This window comes from Macaca fascicularis, chromosome 9 (assembly GCF_037993035.2).
Source record: "Macaca fascicularis isolate 582-1 chromosome 9, T2T-MFA8v1.1".
Lineage (NCBI taxonomy): Eukaryota > Metazoa > Chordata > Mammalia > Primates > Cercopithecidae > Macaca > Macaca fascicularis.
The window spans coordinates 119,342,798-119,360,845 of NC_088383.1; the positions used below are offsets into that span (position 1 = coordinate 119,342,798).

The 18,048-nt window shown below is 39.0% G+C and overlaps 1 protein-coding gene across 7 annotated transcripts in view; it reads left to right on the top strand.

Annotated features, from left to right (window-relative positions):
- Positions 1-18,048, top strand: part of MXI1 (MAX interactor 1, dimerization protein) — an 81,128-nt gene extending 63,080 nt beyond the window's left edge. For 6 of the 7 annotated variants that reach the window (XM_005566405.5, XM_074002688.1, XM_005566406.4 and 3 more), the window contains exons 4-6: positions 10,321-10,435; positions 11,072-11,243; positions 16,256-18,048. In XM_005566405.5, coding sequence (XP_005566462.1) covers positions 10,321-10,435; positions 11,072-11,243; positions 16,256-16,419 — 451 coding nt within the window. In that variant the 3' untranslated portion in view covers positions 16,420-18,048. Of the gene's footprint in view, positions 1-10,320; positions 10,436-11,071; positions 11,244-16,255 lie in introns of those variants that run through there. The other variant, XR_012418200.1, reaches the window with a different exon arrangement.

The window sequence follows — 18,048 nt, forward strand, 5'->3', positions numbered from 1 at the left end:
TGGGGTGAATTAATTCTTGGGTCAGATTATTCCTGTTCCATTTAATAAAATGTCTTTCCTCCTACATGAATATATCTCCTTAAAATGAGCTATTTTACAACTCACATCTTATTAGTAGGGCCATTTTTAAAGGTGCTTTGCTATTTTCATTTTACGCTTCTAGATGAACAGCTATATTACAAAGCATTCTTTAAATGTGCTGTTTTGTGCTATGTAAGATCACCATTTTAATTAGAGATCAGTAACAGTATTTCATCATTTCCCTCTTCCATCCTGGACAATAATTTGATATAATAAAGCAATTATACTGGGCTCTGGGTAGGAATAGAGCTGTGAGAGTTAGATTTAAACTTTCATAGAAGAGTAGACTTAATTCTTGCATTTTGTATATAAAACTAGGTCAGTGTCTTATAGAACGTTATCACTGTATCTCAGATCTCACTTGCCAGCACGTAGGAAGTTTGTTTTGGTTTCAAAATGTACTTTACCCCATGGTGGCTGGCAGGGTACAATACTATTGACATCACTGTGTTTCAAATAGAAAATTAACAAGTAGCTACTGTTGTGATTGCAGATTGCCTTCCCAGTCCCTGTGAGAGAATGCTTTTTCTTTTGGACAGCAACACTTCTCAGCCCCTTGGTACCATTAAATCAGCCAATGGGGGCTGCCAGAATAGGGATGAACACCAACAAAAGGCCAAAGAGTAGAAAAACTGTTAATAAGGCAGAAATCTTTAATCAGTTTCCAAATTGATGTGAAAGATAATTAAAAAATATTCTCTACCATCGATGGCTAAGTTTTGACAGTAGTCCAGGTTCAGAGCCTGATCTCTCTAGAGAGGAGTATCCCTTTCCGTCCACCCAAACCCCTGGAAAGTTGCCAAAGGAAAATAAGCTATTTTGTATTTAGAACAAATTGCCACTGTTTTCTCCAGTGATGTAGCCCTATTTCCCAGACTTTGAAACTTGGAATACAGAAAGTTCTTGTGTGACTAAAGAAGAAATATGGTGAATGAATGATCAAGTTTTTCTTTTTAACTAAATCCTTATAAACAGATAAGAGAGGGTTTTGGAAGTATGCATAGAAACTAAATTTAGCACAGAATGGATGTCAAGTGAGCAATTTCTGTTAAATCACTTTGGAGACTGGGTTCCTTGTGGGAGTTCCAGTCAAGAACAAATGCCTCTGGAACAAGATTTAATTATTATTATTTTTTTCAAATGAGGCTGTCAAAAATGAAGTCTTCCTTAGACATGAATGCAGGATAATTAAAAAAATAGTTGTTTATATGTTCTGCACTATAGTCTTCAACTTAGCAAGCAGTCCATGGATCTTGTAGGCCTATGCATACACTAGTTTCTCATTTATCACATGGGACTAAGAACTGTTGATTTAATTTTTTTCTTCTTTGCATTGTGGAATATTTCTTTCTGGACTTTCCCTTCTCATACCTTGGTTTTCTTAGCTGTTTCTTTTCTGTTTTCCTAGTCCTAGGCCCCTATCACTGTAAATACTTTGATAAAGTCATTCTGTCGTAAAAGCTGCAGTTCTTAAACTCTGCTTCACTATTAAAAAAGGTGTTGGCCGGATGTGGTGGCTCATGCCTGTAATCCCAGCACTTTGGGAGGCTGAGGCGTGCTGATTGCCTGAGCTCAGGAGTCCGAAACCACCCTGGGCAATACGGTGAAACCCTGTCTCTAGTAAAATAAAAAAATTACCAGCACTTTGGGAGGCCGAGACGGACGGATCACAAGTTCAGGAGATCGAGACCATCCTGGCTAACACGGTGAAACCCCGTCTCTACTAAAAAATACAAAAAACTAGCCGGGCGCGGTGGCGGACGCCTGTAGTCCCAGCTACTCGGGAGGCTGAGGCAGGAGAATGGCGTGAACCCGGGAGGTGGAGCTTGCAGTGAGCTGAGATCCGGCCACTGCACTCCAGCCTGGGCTACAGAGCGAGACTCCGTCTCAAAAAAAAAAAAAAAAAAAAAAAAAATTAGCCGGGCGTGGTGGCACGCACCTGTAATCCCAGCTACTCAGGAGGCTGAGGTGGGAGAATTGCTTGAGCCCGAGAGGCGGAGGTTGCAGTGAGCCGAGATCGTGCCACTGCACTCCAGCTTGGGCAACAGAGTGAAACTATGTCTCAAAAAAAAAAAAAAAGTGTTGACTCTCATGAAGAGTTAAGTTGGAGACTGTTGGTTACTCTACATGTAGACATCTTTGGTGGTGTGCACCTTAACATTTGCTGGTGACTTCAGTTGCACCAGAAAACAAAAAACAATAAACAAACAAACAAAAAACGGTTAAGAGTTCTGGTATTCATAAACAGATCTCTCACAAATGCTAGCCTGGCATCTGATTATACTGTTTGGAGGTCCTAGTATTGATTGTTACCTCAACTTTGGTGAGTTTAAGAGTCCCAGAAACATCCACTAGACATATTACATCTCTCCTCCCCACTGTGTGCCAGTCATTTTGTTTATTTGAAAAACAGAAATGACTGAAAGTATGGCTTCAGTCTCAATTGAAATACAGTGTGATTAGTATAAAATCAAGTATTATCTGAGGAAGGAGTATCCCTAGGATGATCTTGTGGAAGAAATTGTTTGGCCATGGCCTGAAAATGAGTTAGATGCCCACCAGGTGGACATTTGGAGAGAATGGCATTCCAGGTAGAGAAATTGGCAAGTATAAAAAAGCACATTTGGTTATGGAAGAGGTTTGCAAGGGTATGAGTTATGGGAAATGAGGCTGGAAAAGTGGTAGGCAGAGGACTAAATTACAGTCTTCAAACAGGTAAAGATTACTGACAACTTGAAAAATCGTTACAGCATTTAGCTCAGTGGTATAATAGGGCACTGTTGTTTACTGATGATAATTGTTACTGACTGAGTAACACTTCATGTTCTTCATATTTCTGAGTTGTAAAGACTAAATAACATTTCAGCCTATGTGGAATCTGTGTAGTTTGAGAAAGAATATGCTACTATTTTGTCATCATTAATTTACATCTCCCTTTCCTCTCTCTTCCATATCTTCTCTCCCTTCTCCCTTGTCCCTTATTTTTCCCTCTTCAAACCTTTGAGAGACATAATCCCAGCCATGAGTCAAAAATGATGTTCCAAAGTCTATAGTGATGTGTAGTGATTTGCTCTAGCGGTCTGAACATAAATTCCTGGAGATCCTGGGATGTAGTACAGGTTGAGCATCCCGAGTCCAGAAATATGAAATGCTCCAAAATGTGAAACATTTTGAGCATCAACATGACTCTCAACAGAAGTGCTCATTGGAGCATATCAGATTTGGGATTTTTGGATTTAGGATGCTCAGCTGAATATAATGCAAATATTCCAAAATCCGAAAAAATGAGAAATCCAAAACACTTCTGGTCCTAAGCATTTCACATAAGGAATACTCAACCTGTCTGAAATAATACGAAATTTGAAGTCTTCTTTTAAAAACATATTTTGCATTATCTGTGCTTGTTTTTATATACAATGTTTTTCTTCCAAATTTTTGAAAAAAAATTAGGACTTCTGGAAAGGATAGTATAACCCTGTGGCTTCAAATATCCTCTGGCTCAGTGTTGAATACCTCTAGCGGTATATATAGCCTATGCTAAAAACTATTTAGATTTTATTGAAAGAAAGTGGTTTTAAAAAGTCTCCCAAGAATAAGTAACATGCATCTCAACCATTTTAATTCTTATTTGTATACAGATAAGCCCTTTCATGCTGAGGCTGACAATGTGACAGAATAATTTATATTATTATATATTATATGTAATTTGTATAATTTGCAACTTTGTAATAACACTTGATATTTCTATTTGATTATTTTATAAGATACCAATTAAGACTATTTAAGTGAAAGCTGCTTCTTTTTGAAAAGTGAGAAGAGAGTCCCAGCTATTTTCCTAAGTTTTTATTTCTGTCATCATTAAGTCCCATGACTACCACAATCAGATCTGACGCTAGGGACATGCCACTTGCCAAGTTACTACCTGGGAGTTAACAGTCTGTTTATTTTCTGTGAATTAGAGAATATATGAGTTGTAGGTGAAACATACAATTATCAAACGCCATTTTGTAGAAATAGCTTGTTTAGCTTTTTTTTTTTTTTTTTTTGTGAGATGGAGTCTCACTCTGTCACTCTGGTTCGAGTGCAGTGACGCGATCTCGGCTCACTGAAATCTGCCTCCCAGGTTCAAGCGACTCTCCTGCTTCAGCCTTCTGAGTGGCTGGGACTACAGGCGCGTGCCACCACTCCTGGCTAATTTTTTGTGTTTTTAGTAGAGACTGGGTTTCACTGTGTTAACCAGGGTAGTCTCGATCTCCTGACCCTGTGATCCGCCCGCCTCAACCTCCCAAAGTGCTGAGATTACAGGCATGAGCTACCATGCCCGGCCTTTGTTTAGCTTTTTTATTTCATGAACAGAATAAGCTGAACAGCAGAATATGATCGTACATGTTTTAGTAAATAAAACTCAGCCACAATATGCTTTTGATATATCAGGATCCATTTTTAATGTCATTTTTCATTAGGAAAACAGGCAGGCAGGGTTTTTTTGGGGGGTAAATTTGGGTTTTCAGAAGATTCTCAACACATTAAGTTTTAGAGACACTTTGGTATATAGAATGTGTAGGATAAGTAGCTAGCTGCTGTCACATGCAGGAGTGTGTGTCGGGAGTTGGGAAACCTGGCCACAAGCCACTGCAGCTTTGAAGAATGTGGCTCATGGGAGGACTCATAGCCTATTACGTAACATTCAGCAGAGAGGAAAATATAAGCACTGTCTCCATCACTTGACTTGCTTTCCATTTTGATTTAGTTACCTGGTAAAGTCTAGGTATCCTATAGTGGAAGAATGAAAGACAAGCAGGTTCCAATGAAGGACCATGCCTCCAAAGGCATCTGCCAGTGGATCATCTGTGGGGCCAGGCAGGGGTTAGATTTATTATTGTTGGACAGGGGCATTAGAGTTTTAAAGACTACTTGAAAAACATCATCAAATGATACTCGGTTTGTTTCTGAAAGGGTATTCTTTCCTCTCTTTTCCCACAACAGTGTACGCTTCCTATAGTTGATACACCTGTGCTTTAAAATAGCACAGCTACTAGTGGAGCCATTTTATAGCAAAATCATTTCCCCTTCATGTTCTGTGGTACATCAGTTTGGCAGTAGAGGTTACAGAGTTTGAAATCAAAGGGAGCATTGGTTCTTTCAGGGAAAAATGATCCCAGTCTTCCAAAATAAAAGCCAAACAGACTCTAATTGTTCTTTATCCCACAAGGGGCTTGCCCTTTTTTGAAGGTGTGGTTAATTTTGATAGGACTCTTCTCTCTAACAGGGTTAGTGGCTGGGAATTACCTTTTCCCCTGGGCAAAACCCACTTTAAAATCTCATTTTAAAACAGAACTCAAAGTGTCTTTGAAAATAAAAGTACTTTGGGAACTCTTCATTCTCCAACCCCCTCCCTCAGCAAGGCAACTCCAGTTTTCTCACAGGGCACTTCCTGCTGCAGTACTTTAATTCTAACTTTGTTTTACTATAACTCATGCTAAAATAGGAAAGGTTTCAGTTTTACAGTTTTTATTAGCTGTTCATGTTTTTTTTAAAAAGGTATATGTTAAATAAAAGTAAAGTAAATGTCTACCAAGGAGCTACATGTTTTAAAAAATCAGTTTCCATTAAATGTAGTTCTATAAATGTTTCAGTACCAGGTTTTTTCTACTTGCTGTTTGTCTAGTGTTCATCATAATATTCAGAACAGCAGCCTTAACTTTCCCCGTCCTTCTTTCCCTTCTTTTACTAGAGGTGCAGGACCATGCCTTTCATGAATCCTTATTCTCTGTGTCAGCTCTTCTCTCCCTTAGAGACTTGAAAAACATCATCATATGATAGTTGCAATTTTTTTCCTCAGTGAATAAGGAATTTTTTTTTTTTTTGGTGGAGTCTTGCTCTGTTACCCAGGCTGGAGTGCAGTGGCGCGATCTCAGCTCGCTGCACCCTCCACCTCCCGGGTTCAAGCAATTATCCTGCCTCAGCCTTCTGAGTAGCTGAGATTACAGGCATGGACCACCATGCCTGGCTAATTTTTGCATTTTTAGTAGCGTCGGGGTTTCACCTTGTTGGCCAGACTGGTCTCGAACTCCTGACCTCAGAAGATCTGCCCGCCTGGGCCTCCCAAAGTGCTGGGATTACAGGCGTGAGCCACTGCACCCAGCCCATGAATAAGGATTTTCAAATCAAACCAAGCTATTTTCTTCTATTGCTTGTCTTTTTTCCTTCCCCCGAAGTCTTACAGCATCCATGATTTGGCAACCTCATACAGGAGGCTCTTGAGCTACCAGTCACATGAGAATGAAGGCAAGAAAAGAAAGGACCAGATGGCATCAAAAGATATGCCTTTCTAGGTCACTGGTGGTTAAGCTCGCAATCTGGTTACCAACAGGGAGACTTATGGGGGAAAGGGTGGAGAGCAGCACCATTGAAAAGGAAGAATAATTTTGCCATACAATTGCTGTTCTAAGAATTTGTAGGAGAGAAAAAAACTTACACATTGAGGAGAATGGATTTTTCTGATTTAACTCTTTCCAGTTTACAGTTACAGGGCATCCATTGCTCTTGGAAGGGTACATTTACCTAAGTGGCATCTAAGGACATGTGATAACTGTGTGCATTATTTGGATGGGACTCTCCCTCTTGGTCAGCTGCTGTTCAACTGCCATTAACCATTTGTTATTCTACTCTCCAAATGCCTGTTTCATTTAAATACAAAAACTTAAGGAAATGACATTTATCTTCCACAGGTACACCTCTCTCCACAAGAGCAGAGGAAATAATTCACTGTTCATCCTTCATATTAATATCAATTTTGGAGGACTGTATTTACAAAATATGAAGAATGGCATCACTGGCCCTTGTGAGAGATCTCAGGGTGTATTTTCTTGGTGTAAGCTGTATCTCAGAGCAGATGAATAATTATTTGACAATAAATGTTCAGTAGTGGCTAATAAAAAATACCTTATAGAGCATTCTGCCTTCCCTGTTCATTTAGGCATTTTTCAAACTTTGGTCTGGGTACCTCCTGATTTGTCAGTGCATTGCAGATCCTCAGACAGCTGAAACTAGCTGATTATTTCCTTATAGAATTCCAGCTCAGTTGTTTTCCCTTGAAGGAGAGAAAATAAGGCATTTAAAATTTTATGTTTGTTTTTTTTTTTTTTGAGACGGAGTCTCGCTGTGTCTCCCAGGCTGGAGTGCAGTGGCGTGATCTCGGCTCACTGCAAGCTCCGCCTCCCGGGTTCACGCCATTCTCCTGCCTCAGCCTCCCAAGTAGCTGAGACTACAGGCGCCCGCCACCACGCCCGGCTAGTTTTTTGTATTTTTAGTAGAGACGGGGTTTCACCATGTTAGCCAGGATAGTCTCGATCTCCTGACCTCGTGATCCACCCGCCTCAGCCTCCCAAAGTGCTGGGATTACAGGCTTGAGCCACCGCGCCCGGCAAAATTTTATGTTTAAACATGCTCCCCCAGTTTATAAATTTAGGTCCTTTACTTTTTAAATTACCTGGAGAATCCTTGCTTTTTCATAGACAAATTCAATATTCTTCAAGTCCAAAGTCAAATTTCAACCTCTTTTTCAAGTCTACCTCCTCTGATTACAATCTCTCCATTTATTCAAATTCTGTTGTCCTTGATATCTGTATGACTCATTCAGTGTGGACCAAATGATACAAAACAGTATGTTTCTTTCTGTAGTCTAGAACGTAAACTCTTAAAGTTAACATTTCTTTTTTACTTTTCTTTCTCAAGCAGTTATCTGAAACAGTGCTGAGTACGTAAAATCCATGTAATAAATACATGGAATGATTAAAGAGAGAAAAAATTTTAATATGTTATTTTCATTCTAGGTTTTAGCAAGTATCACAAAACGGAAAATAGACCCACCTTTCTTTTCCTTGATATGAAAGTTTACGGAATCATTTTGATCTCCCCTCCCCTCCCCTCCCCTCTCCTGTTGTTCCTGAGGCAGACTTTCACTCTGTGGCCCAGGAAGAATGCAGTGGCGCCATCTCGGCTCACTGCAACCTCCATCTCCTGGGTTCAAGCAATTGTTGTACCTCAGCCTCCCGAGTAGCTGGGATTACAGGCATGCGCCACCATACCTGGCTGACTTTTATATTTTTAGTAGAGATGGGGTTTTGCCGTGTTGTCCAGGCTGGTCTCGAACTCTTGGCCTCCAACAGTCCGCCCACCTGAGCCTCCCAGAGTGCTAGGATTGTAGGCGTGAGCCAGCATGCCCAGCCCATTTTGAAGTTTCTTAAAAACTAAAAAATACAAGATAATTCTTACATATACTGAAGTTTTGGAGTTAATTCGAACAAAATTGACAAGGTATTCTTGTGGTAATGTGCTTAACTTTACTAGTTGCTTTGTTGAGTTTTTTAGAAGACTGAATTTAAAGCTGGAATGTCTATTAATGTAGCTGCCAGTCTCTGTTTCCACGCTCCAGTCATATTATATGAGTGCAGTTGTTATATGCCATAATTATCTTAATGAAGAGTTTAAAGGCACTTTTTACTCCAGTGTTTTGTTGTTGTCGCTGTTTGTTTGCTTTTTCTGGTCTGCTGAGCAAGAGTACTGTGGTCACATGGGAATCCTCACCTAAGAAATTTTCCAGTTAAAGATAAAAATTTAGCTAAAGGTTCCATGCATTTCAGTAGTATAGTAGGGGAGGAAAGTGACTTTGAAGTTGTTAAATATCATTAAGGAGAATCCATTGATACACCTTTAATTTAGGGATTCCTTTATCCACATCACTTATGTCAGGTTTCAGCCTGGACCCAAATATTAGACTTGAGGTACTGAACTCAATAAAGAAATTTGAAATGGAAATACTGTCAGACCTTTAACTATAGTTAGGTTAGTAGGTGCTAAAAGAATCTTAATTCATCAGCCAAACCTCTGACCTCATTACCTTTAATCATCCTTGTTTATCATGACATAATTGGCTGCTTATTGCCTTCTCCTACCTCTCTTTCAAATTGCTAGCCTTTTAGAATTTCACTTGACATTATTTCTTGTCTATTAAGACAGAGAAAGCACATAGTTTGGTGTATGAATTAGCAAAACCATTTTGGTCCTCTTTCAGAAGAGAATGGAGGGTATGTGTTTTGTTCTTGACGCAGTTAAGACAGTTACTGAAAGTTCAATTATAGGTCCTTAAGGAGGAGGGGTAAACTATGAACATATTTGTGGATTTTCTTTTCAGATATGCTGTTAACTGCTGGATTACCTTATCCCTTATGAAACACAGGACCAAAGATGTGGACTAGTATTGTTTTAGGATGAAGTTAAATATTCAGAACTCTCTCATCACCATGATCATAGTTCTTTTAGGGCACAGGGAAGGTAAATCCATGAGGTTCTCTGCTATCATTTCTAGGAGAAATTTCTGTCAACTTTCCCACAGAAAGGGTACATTAGAGAATGCAGTGACTTTCAGTAAGTAATTTTTGTCACCTGTTGTCCTTGTGGATTGGAGGCAGGTAGTGAGAGAGAGGAAGAGAGAAAAATAAAAAAAAATTAAGCTAACAAGCTAGCACACTTAGATAAGAAGCAGGGGGTTATTTTCTGGGTTATTTCTGTGGCTAGAATTGACCACAGGACATATATTTTGTCTAATCCTACCCTAGCTGGTCACAGAATTTTGCTTTTTCTTTTGTATTGGAGTATAAGAAATCACCATTTTTATAAGTGAAAAGTGGTTGAATATCAGAAATTTCATATGGTTCAAACTAATATATAACAACATGTAACACACTGTAGGATGGCTACAGTTGTAGAGAAGTAGGGTGTGTGTGTGTGTGCGCGCGCATGCCCACACATACATGTGCAAACAAGTAAAAGGTGGGAGGGAGGAAATAGAAACTTGTGAGCATTTTATACTCCCTCGGGGTACCACAGCTGAAAACCTCTCCTCTCGCCTGTGGTTTTAGTTATTCAAGATCAAATACAATTGTCCTGGTATGTTTTCACACTTCCATATTATACAGTTGAGACAGTTTATGGGGTGAGTTAAAAAATAAACCATCTTGACAGAGATTACCATTGGGGATAATAATCTAAAGTGACTGTTGTCTAAAGAGTACAACAGAAATAGAGACTGAAATGCAGCGAAAGTAGAGAATTAGGGGTGTAACATCTATCCTGTGGGCTGAATAGATGCAAATTATTGTTTATCTTAAAATAGATTTTATGATATTTCTAGTGAAATATCCAGACTGTGCTGATTTGACTTTTTGTCTTTCTTAGACGAGCTCATCTGCGCCTTTGTTTAGAACGTTTAAAAGTTCTGATTCCACTAGGACCAGACTGCACCAGGCACACAACACTTGGTTTGCTCAACAAAGCCAAAGCACACATTAAGGTGAGAATTTTTACTTTCAGATTTGCACAATTCACTCGGTTCTGGTTTAATTATTGGCACTGATTCCTATTCATATATATCAGCTAGTTCACCATGCCCTTCTTAGTAACTGACCTCAAGAGAAGTCTTTCTAAAAACTTATCAGCTAATCTGATGGGAGCAACATAACCTGATTAAACTAAATTGTTTTGACAGTGTGGCCATTTGAAGAGCTGGGAACACTAGGAAAATAACAATTACCCTCTTCATACTCAGAAGGAAGGCAGTTGTGCCCTCTGGTGGAGATGACTTCATTTGGCTGCGTCCTTCAGTATTTTTCCATCAAATACCACACTACAGAGGAAGTTTCTCTGTGGAGATTACAGACTTTTAGAAGTCCATCTTGTTCAGTAACATAGCATTCATTACATACACACAAAAGTAAAGACAAAACTATTTTTCATTTTTAAAAATATGTATTTATATGCATTCTCATTTCGGAGGCTTTAAAAATGTATTTATGTATTTTTATACACACACACACACACACACACACACGCGTGTATATTCATTCATGTTTCCTCTGCCAAAGAAGGAATCAGTTTTTTTGTTTGTACTGGACTATACACAAATGTAAAAATCATTTCATCATTTCAGAAACTTGAAGAAGCTGAAAGGAAGAGCCAGCACCAGCTTGAGAATTTGGAACGAGAACAGAGATTTTTAAAGTGGCGACTGGAACAGCTGCAGGGTCCTCAGGAGATGGAACGAATACGAATGGACAGCATTGGATCAACTATTTCTTCAGATCGTTCTGATTCAGAGCGAGGTAGGCAACTTGCCTCTTCTTTAATGAAATACTAAACATCTCTATATCTGGATTTAGGGAGGGTATGTTGGGAGGCACCGTATTTGCTTTCTTTTTAGCGAACAGTGTAACATTGTAGGTTTTATGCAATCATAATATTGTCTGGCAGAGCCAGTGTGGGCTATTAAACTTTTTGGTTTTTTTTCCTTGAAAAAAAAATATATTCATATTTATGTATTTATATTATATATTATATAATGTCCCTCAATATGGGTTTGTCTAATGTTTTCAAATGATTAGATTGAGGGTATACAGTTGGGGTAAGGAATATCACAGAAGCAATGTTGTGCCCGGTGACTCACACCTGTAATCCCAGCACTTTGGGAGGCCAAGGTGGGTGGATCACGAGGTCAGGAGATCGAGGCCATCCTGGCTAACACGGTGAAACCCATCTCTACTAAAAATACAAAAAATTAGACGGGTGTGGTGGTGGGCGCCTGTAGTCCCAGCTACTTGGGAGGCTGAGGCAGGAGAACGGCGTGAACCCGGTAGGCAGAGCGTGCAGTGAGCCGAGATCATGCCACTGCACTCCAGCCTGGGCGAGAGCGAGACTCCGTCAAAAAAAAAAAATAAATAATGATGTGCCCGTGTCAGGAAGATACATGATGTCAAAGTTTTTATTACTAGTGATGTGAATTTTTATATGTAGATTTTAAAGTACAACACCCTTTATTTCGCTTTCCATCTATCCTAGAATATTTGTCTTTGACAGAATTAAAGAACAGAAGTCAACCAAAAAAGAATGGTTTGAATTTTACTGATCATTCTTCTAAAGCTCCCACCACATCAGGCTTCATATCACATTAAAAGATCCCAGAGGTGAACACTGGTGATTTGAAGCCTTACATTTGGAGAAAAGAGCTCATGAGCTCTTCAGGATTCTAAACATGAGACAAATGACAGGGTTGTTTTTAGGACTCTGATTTTGTTTTTTGGTTTTGACTTTTTTAAGTGGAAATTTTCAAACATACTTAGAATAGAATAATGAACTCCTGTATACCCACCATTCAGTTTGAATAGCTGTCAACTTGTTTCATCTGTTTTTCACTACCCTCACTCTCAGTATTTTTTCTGGAATGCTTTAACTCAAATCCCAGATAACATCATTTTGCCCCTAAATACTTCAGTATGTATCTTGTTTTTTTTGTTTTTATTTTTTGAGACGGAGTCTCGCTCTGTCGCCCAGGCTGGAGTGCAGTGGCCAGATCTCAGCTCACTGCAAGCTCCGCCTCCCGGGTTCACGCCATTCTCCTGCCTCAGCCTCCCAAGTAGCTGGGACTACAGGCGCCCGCCACCTCGCCCGGCTAGTTTTTTGTACTTTTTAGTAGAGACGAGGTTTCACCGTATTAACCAGGATGGTCTCGTTCTCCTGACCTTGTGATCTGCCCGTCTCGGCCTCCCAAAGTGCTGGGATTACAGGCTTGAGCCACCGCGCCCGGCCTTCAGTATGTATCTTGAATAAATAGGATTTAAAAAAATGTAATTATAATGCAATTATAATACCCCACAAAATTAATAAAATCAGATAATCTTATTTAATATCATCTAATATCCAGTCTGTGATAAATTTTCTCCAGTTGTCTCAAAAATGGTATTTTACCATTGGTGTGTTTAAATCAGGATCCAAAGGCCACATTGCATTTGTTTGATGTGCCTTTTAAGATATTAATCTATAATAATTTTTCCTGTTCCACACCATTTTGGTAGAAACAAAAACTGATTTCTATACAACATCTCAAAAAGACTTCTTTGGCAGAGAAAACATTAATAAATATATAGGTATAGATCTGTGTGTGTATATATGTACATATTTTTTTAAACATCAAGAGACTGAGTCATTTTTCTTATAGAATTTCCCACATCCTAGATTTGTCTGGTTGTATTCTCATGGTGTCATTTAATATGTTATGTCCTTTATGTTTACTGTAAACTAGTTGGTAGATGCAGAATACTTCATAGGTGGTGCTTTGTACTTCCTGTTAAGTCAGTATTGTGTCTAGTTGTTGCACTTTTAATATTAATCAGTAGGTTCAGGTAAGGTCATTTTAATACATTTATATAAATGTATCAGCCTTTAACTTAATAGTTTTAGCAATTATTGCCCTTATTTCATTGAGGTGACATAAAATAGTGGTTTTCTAATTGTGTCATTCCTCATGTACTTATTAACTGTTTTTCTTCTATAAACATTTTCTCAACTTTTCCGTTATCCTGAAATAAAGTTCATACAGGGAAGGTGGGATAAATGCTTGGTCTTGTTTTTTGCTTTATCAGTTTCCCAAACAGAGCTGGTACCATAGCAACTTCCAGAAGTAACAAGTTTTGGTTTTACTGGTTTTTGATTATATCATGAACTCACGTTTTGCTGTACCGAATGTGTTCCAATCCATTGCAGTCATCCTTTTAAATTCTTTTGAATGCTCAAACTGTCCCAGATTTGGTGAGTAGGAGCCTTTCAAATAGTTTCTTCATCCTTTTTAACACAACCCTAGGAGTTCTTGTTTTTCTGTTCTGTTATTTTTCTATGTAAAAGTTTATTTTTGTGTGGCACTCAGTTTTCAAGAAAAGTCTACCAGAGGCAGTAGCAAGAACCTGAAGGACATGCTGCATTTATAACAGTGAAGTATAGCAGAAATAACCCTGAATTAGGTATAGCAGAAATAACCCAGACTTTGGTGTCCTGGTCTTTCCTCTATTGCTAACTAGTGGAAACCTCTTCTTAGGTCTTTAGGTTTTAGCTGTCCTTCCTGTTACCTCCTCCTTGTACCCACCCCAACTACCTCCAAATTTCAGAGAGGAGGGTGTATTTCATCACTATAGCTCTCATATTTTTTTTTAGTGTTCCCAGTGTACCTTACTTTAGTAGTACCTTACCAAGTACCATCCTTATCCTGAGCTGGCAACCTCCTTTTTGTAGTGTTACAGGGGCTTTTAGTTAACATCTCTGGTACACTTGGCTAAAGCAGTTTCTCATTTTTTTTTTTAAATTTTTAAAACATTTTTAAATTTTATTAAAATAGAGATAGGCCTTGTTGCCCAAGTGGTCTCAAACTCCTGGGCTTCAAGCAATTCTCCTGCCTTGGCCTCCCAAAGTGCTGGGATTACAGGTGTGAGCCGCTGTGCTGGCCATCATTTTACTTTGTTTTGACTGAGTTCAGCATGCTCTTTTGAATAGTGTGCCTTGTTATTATCTTCTAGTTGTAGGTTGGATGAATGTTCAGTGGTGTGGGGAAAGATGGTTTCTGAAGCAATATGGATATAGAGCAAATATATGAATTAATAGATTATTTGGATAGCTGCCTACATTTTAAAAACACAACTCTAGAATCTCTAAAACTTTTGAAGCAACAAGCCCTTTTGAAAAGTATATTCCTGGAAATAGCTTCACCCTGTCCTTTTGGCCTCACAAGAATCCACTTTTTGTTTTCTTTTGAGACAGAGTCTCGCTGTGTCTCCCAGGCTGGAGTGCAGTGGCGCGATCTTGGCTCCCTGCAATCTCTGCCTCCCAGGTTCAAGTGATTCTGCTGCATCAGCCTCCCAAGTAGCTGAGATTACAGGCGCGTGCCACCATGCCCGCCTAATTTTTGTATTTTTAGTAGACACAGGGTTTCACCAAATTGGTCAGGCTGGTCTTGAACTCCTGATGTCGTGATCCACCTCCCTCGGCCTCTCAAAGTGCTGGCCGCACCTGGCTGAATCCACTTTTTTTTTTTTTTTAAAGCAGTTGTGATTAGTGTGACCCCTTAAAGTCAGTGCCAAATGTGAAAGAAACATCAGGCTTTGAATTTGTTTTAAGGTAACTGAAAAATCCTGGGTTCACTCTAGCTCTGATGGGAGAAAACAACTTTTTAACTCCTTTTTGTTTTTAACGTGTATTGCTTTATGTATATTATTGGTGATTGAATATCTAGTATTTAACAATTAAGATTTTTTTTTATTTGTAAGAGACAGGGTCTCACTCTGTCATATAGGCTGAAGTGCAGTGATGAGACGTGGGCACACTGCAGCCTCAACTTCCTGGGCTCAAGAGTGATCCTCTCACCTTAGCCTCCCGAGTAGCTGGAACTACTGGCTCACCCACTGTACCCAGCTAATTTTTGTGGGGTTTTTTTTTTTTTTTTTTGGTAGAAATGGGGTCTCACTTTGTTACCCAGGCTTGTCTCAAACTCCTGCGCTCAAGCGATCCTCCTGCCTTAGCCTCCCAGAGTGCTGGGATTACAGACACTGCATCCAGCAACATTATCTATTGATAGCTGAGTCAAATATTTATTTATTTATTTATTTTTTAATGTTTGGTTTTTAAGTCTGTATACTACCACCAAAATGGATCTCACTATAATCTGAAGACTTTTAAGTCTCAGGCCCTTATTTCAAGCTATATTTGATGCAAGAAAGTTAAATCTAAGACATATCCCTCAAACTCTACTTTATTATGACTTGTTTGACTGACTAGTTGAAGATCTTTATGATGAATCCTAGAAGTGTGTTGAACTATCTGTAGAATGGCACCAACAAAGGCCTGGATGGGTAAATTTTCTAGTTTGCCTATATTAAGTTTATGCTCCTGCCCACCATTTAAGGCAACCCTGATTAATAAACAGAACTGAGAATTAGTTTGTGGTTTAATGCAAAACAGATGTTTTTAAACCACTTGGGGGTTAGGACCTTTTAATATTAAGCACTAATTCCCAAATACGCCAAGTGGTTTTAGTGGGAGGTCCAGACGAACTGGCGTCAAAGGATTTAGTAAATTTGCTGCCTAAATTCAGACCACCACTGTATGTCAGACATTCCCCTTGGCAAAAAAATATTCCTGTCTCTTCACCTTCAGTTCCTCTGTTCTCCAGGGATCACTGATAATAGGCTTGTTGTATTAACATTTCTTATACCTCTTTTCCTCATGCCGTTAGTTTTTGAAGGTGTGCTATACTTGATTATTAATGTTCTTTTTTTTTTTTTTTTTCCTTTGGCAGAGGAGATTGAAGTGGATGTTGAAAGCACAGAGTTCTCCCATGGAGAAGTGGACAATATAAGTACCACCAGCATCAGTGACATTGATGACCACAGCAGCCTGCCGAGTATTGGGAGTGATGAGGGTTACTCCAGTGCCAGTGTCAAACTTTCATTCACTTCATAGAACCCAGCATGACATAACAGTGCAGGGCAAAATATTCACTGGGCCAATTCAATACAAACAATCTCTTAAATTGGGTTCATGATGCAGTCTCCTCTTTAAAACTAAACTATACTTGAACAAAAGGGTCAGAGGACCTGTATTTAAGCAAATACTTAGCAAAAAGTGGGGCAGAGCCTCCCAAGGAGAACAAATATTCAGAATATTCATATTGGAAAAATCATAATTTTTAATGGCAGCAGAAAACTTGTGTGAAATTTTCTTGATTTGAGTTGATTGAAAAGAGGACATTGGAGATGCCATCCTCTTTCGCTTTTCTAGTTTGCTCATACTACATTGAGTAGACACATTTAAGGATGGGGTTATGAACCCTTCCTGAGCTTTATGGTCCTAAAAGCGAAATAAAAAGTATTCAAATGAAAAGACAAGAAAATCAGGTATTAATCTTGGATAGCTAATGAGCTATTAAAACTCAGCCTGGGACAGTTTATCATGAAGCCTGTGGATGATCAATCCTTTATTATTATTATTTTTTAAAAAAGCTCATTTCATGCTCTGCAAAAGGAGAGACTCCCATGAAGCCTTTTGAAAGGGATCATCATGCAGCTCAGCTTTCTGTTGGATTCCATGCTAAGCAAGCTAACCTTATCCTGCATTGTTAGCACTAGGGCACCCAACTGCCAGCTCTCCATCCTGCTGCCCTTAGGCCACATGGGAGCAGTTCATGCATGACAGCCTCTATCCTACAAGGCCTATGAGTATGGATTGGGGGGCCAGAAGGAAAAAGCTCCACGTGCCTCTGTGTCTGCGTGGGTCAGAAGAGTTGTGCACGCAGACTAGCAGGCCAAGGTCTGAGCCACAGCAGCATTTTTATTTCAGATTTTGATAACTGTTTATATGTGTTGAAAACCAAAATGACATCTTTTTAAAGCTTATCCATAAAAAAACATAGATGTCTTTTATAGTGGAAAAACACATGGGGAAAAAAATCATCTATTTTGATGCAGCATTTGATAATGATAAAACACCTCACACCTCACTCTTTATAGTGCACAAAATGAATGAGGTCTGGGCTAGGTAGAAAAAAGGTCAATGCTATTTTTGTTTTTAGAATCATTACCTTTTACCAGCTTTTAACCATCTGGTATCTATTGTAGACACACTATCATAGTTAACATAGTTAAGTTCAGCACTTGTCTCATTTTAATGTAAAGATTCGCTTCCATTTTCCTACAGGCAGTCTCTCTCTTCCTCACAGTCCCACTGTGCAGGTGCTATTGGTACTCTTACGAATATTTTCAGTAATGTTATTTTCTTCTAAGTGAAATTTCTAGCCTGCACTTTGATGTCATGTGTTCCCTTTGTCTTTCAAACTCCAAGGTTCCCCTGTAGCCCTCTCTCTTACCCTGGGAAGGCCTCTTGGTAGACCTTACCCCTGGCTGTTTGGACTTTGTATACTTTAAATAATTTAACTACCCTTAATTACTTAAAAAAAAAAAAAAAGCTTTATGATTTTCATAACTTATTGCTGATTTTAATGGATTGTTAATTTCAGTCCTGTAGTTTTATTTTATGTTTAGATAGGGCTGGGCAAGGAAAAAGAAAATAAAGACAACCATATTTAGCAGTGCA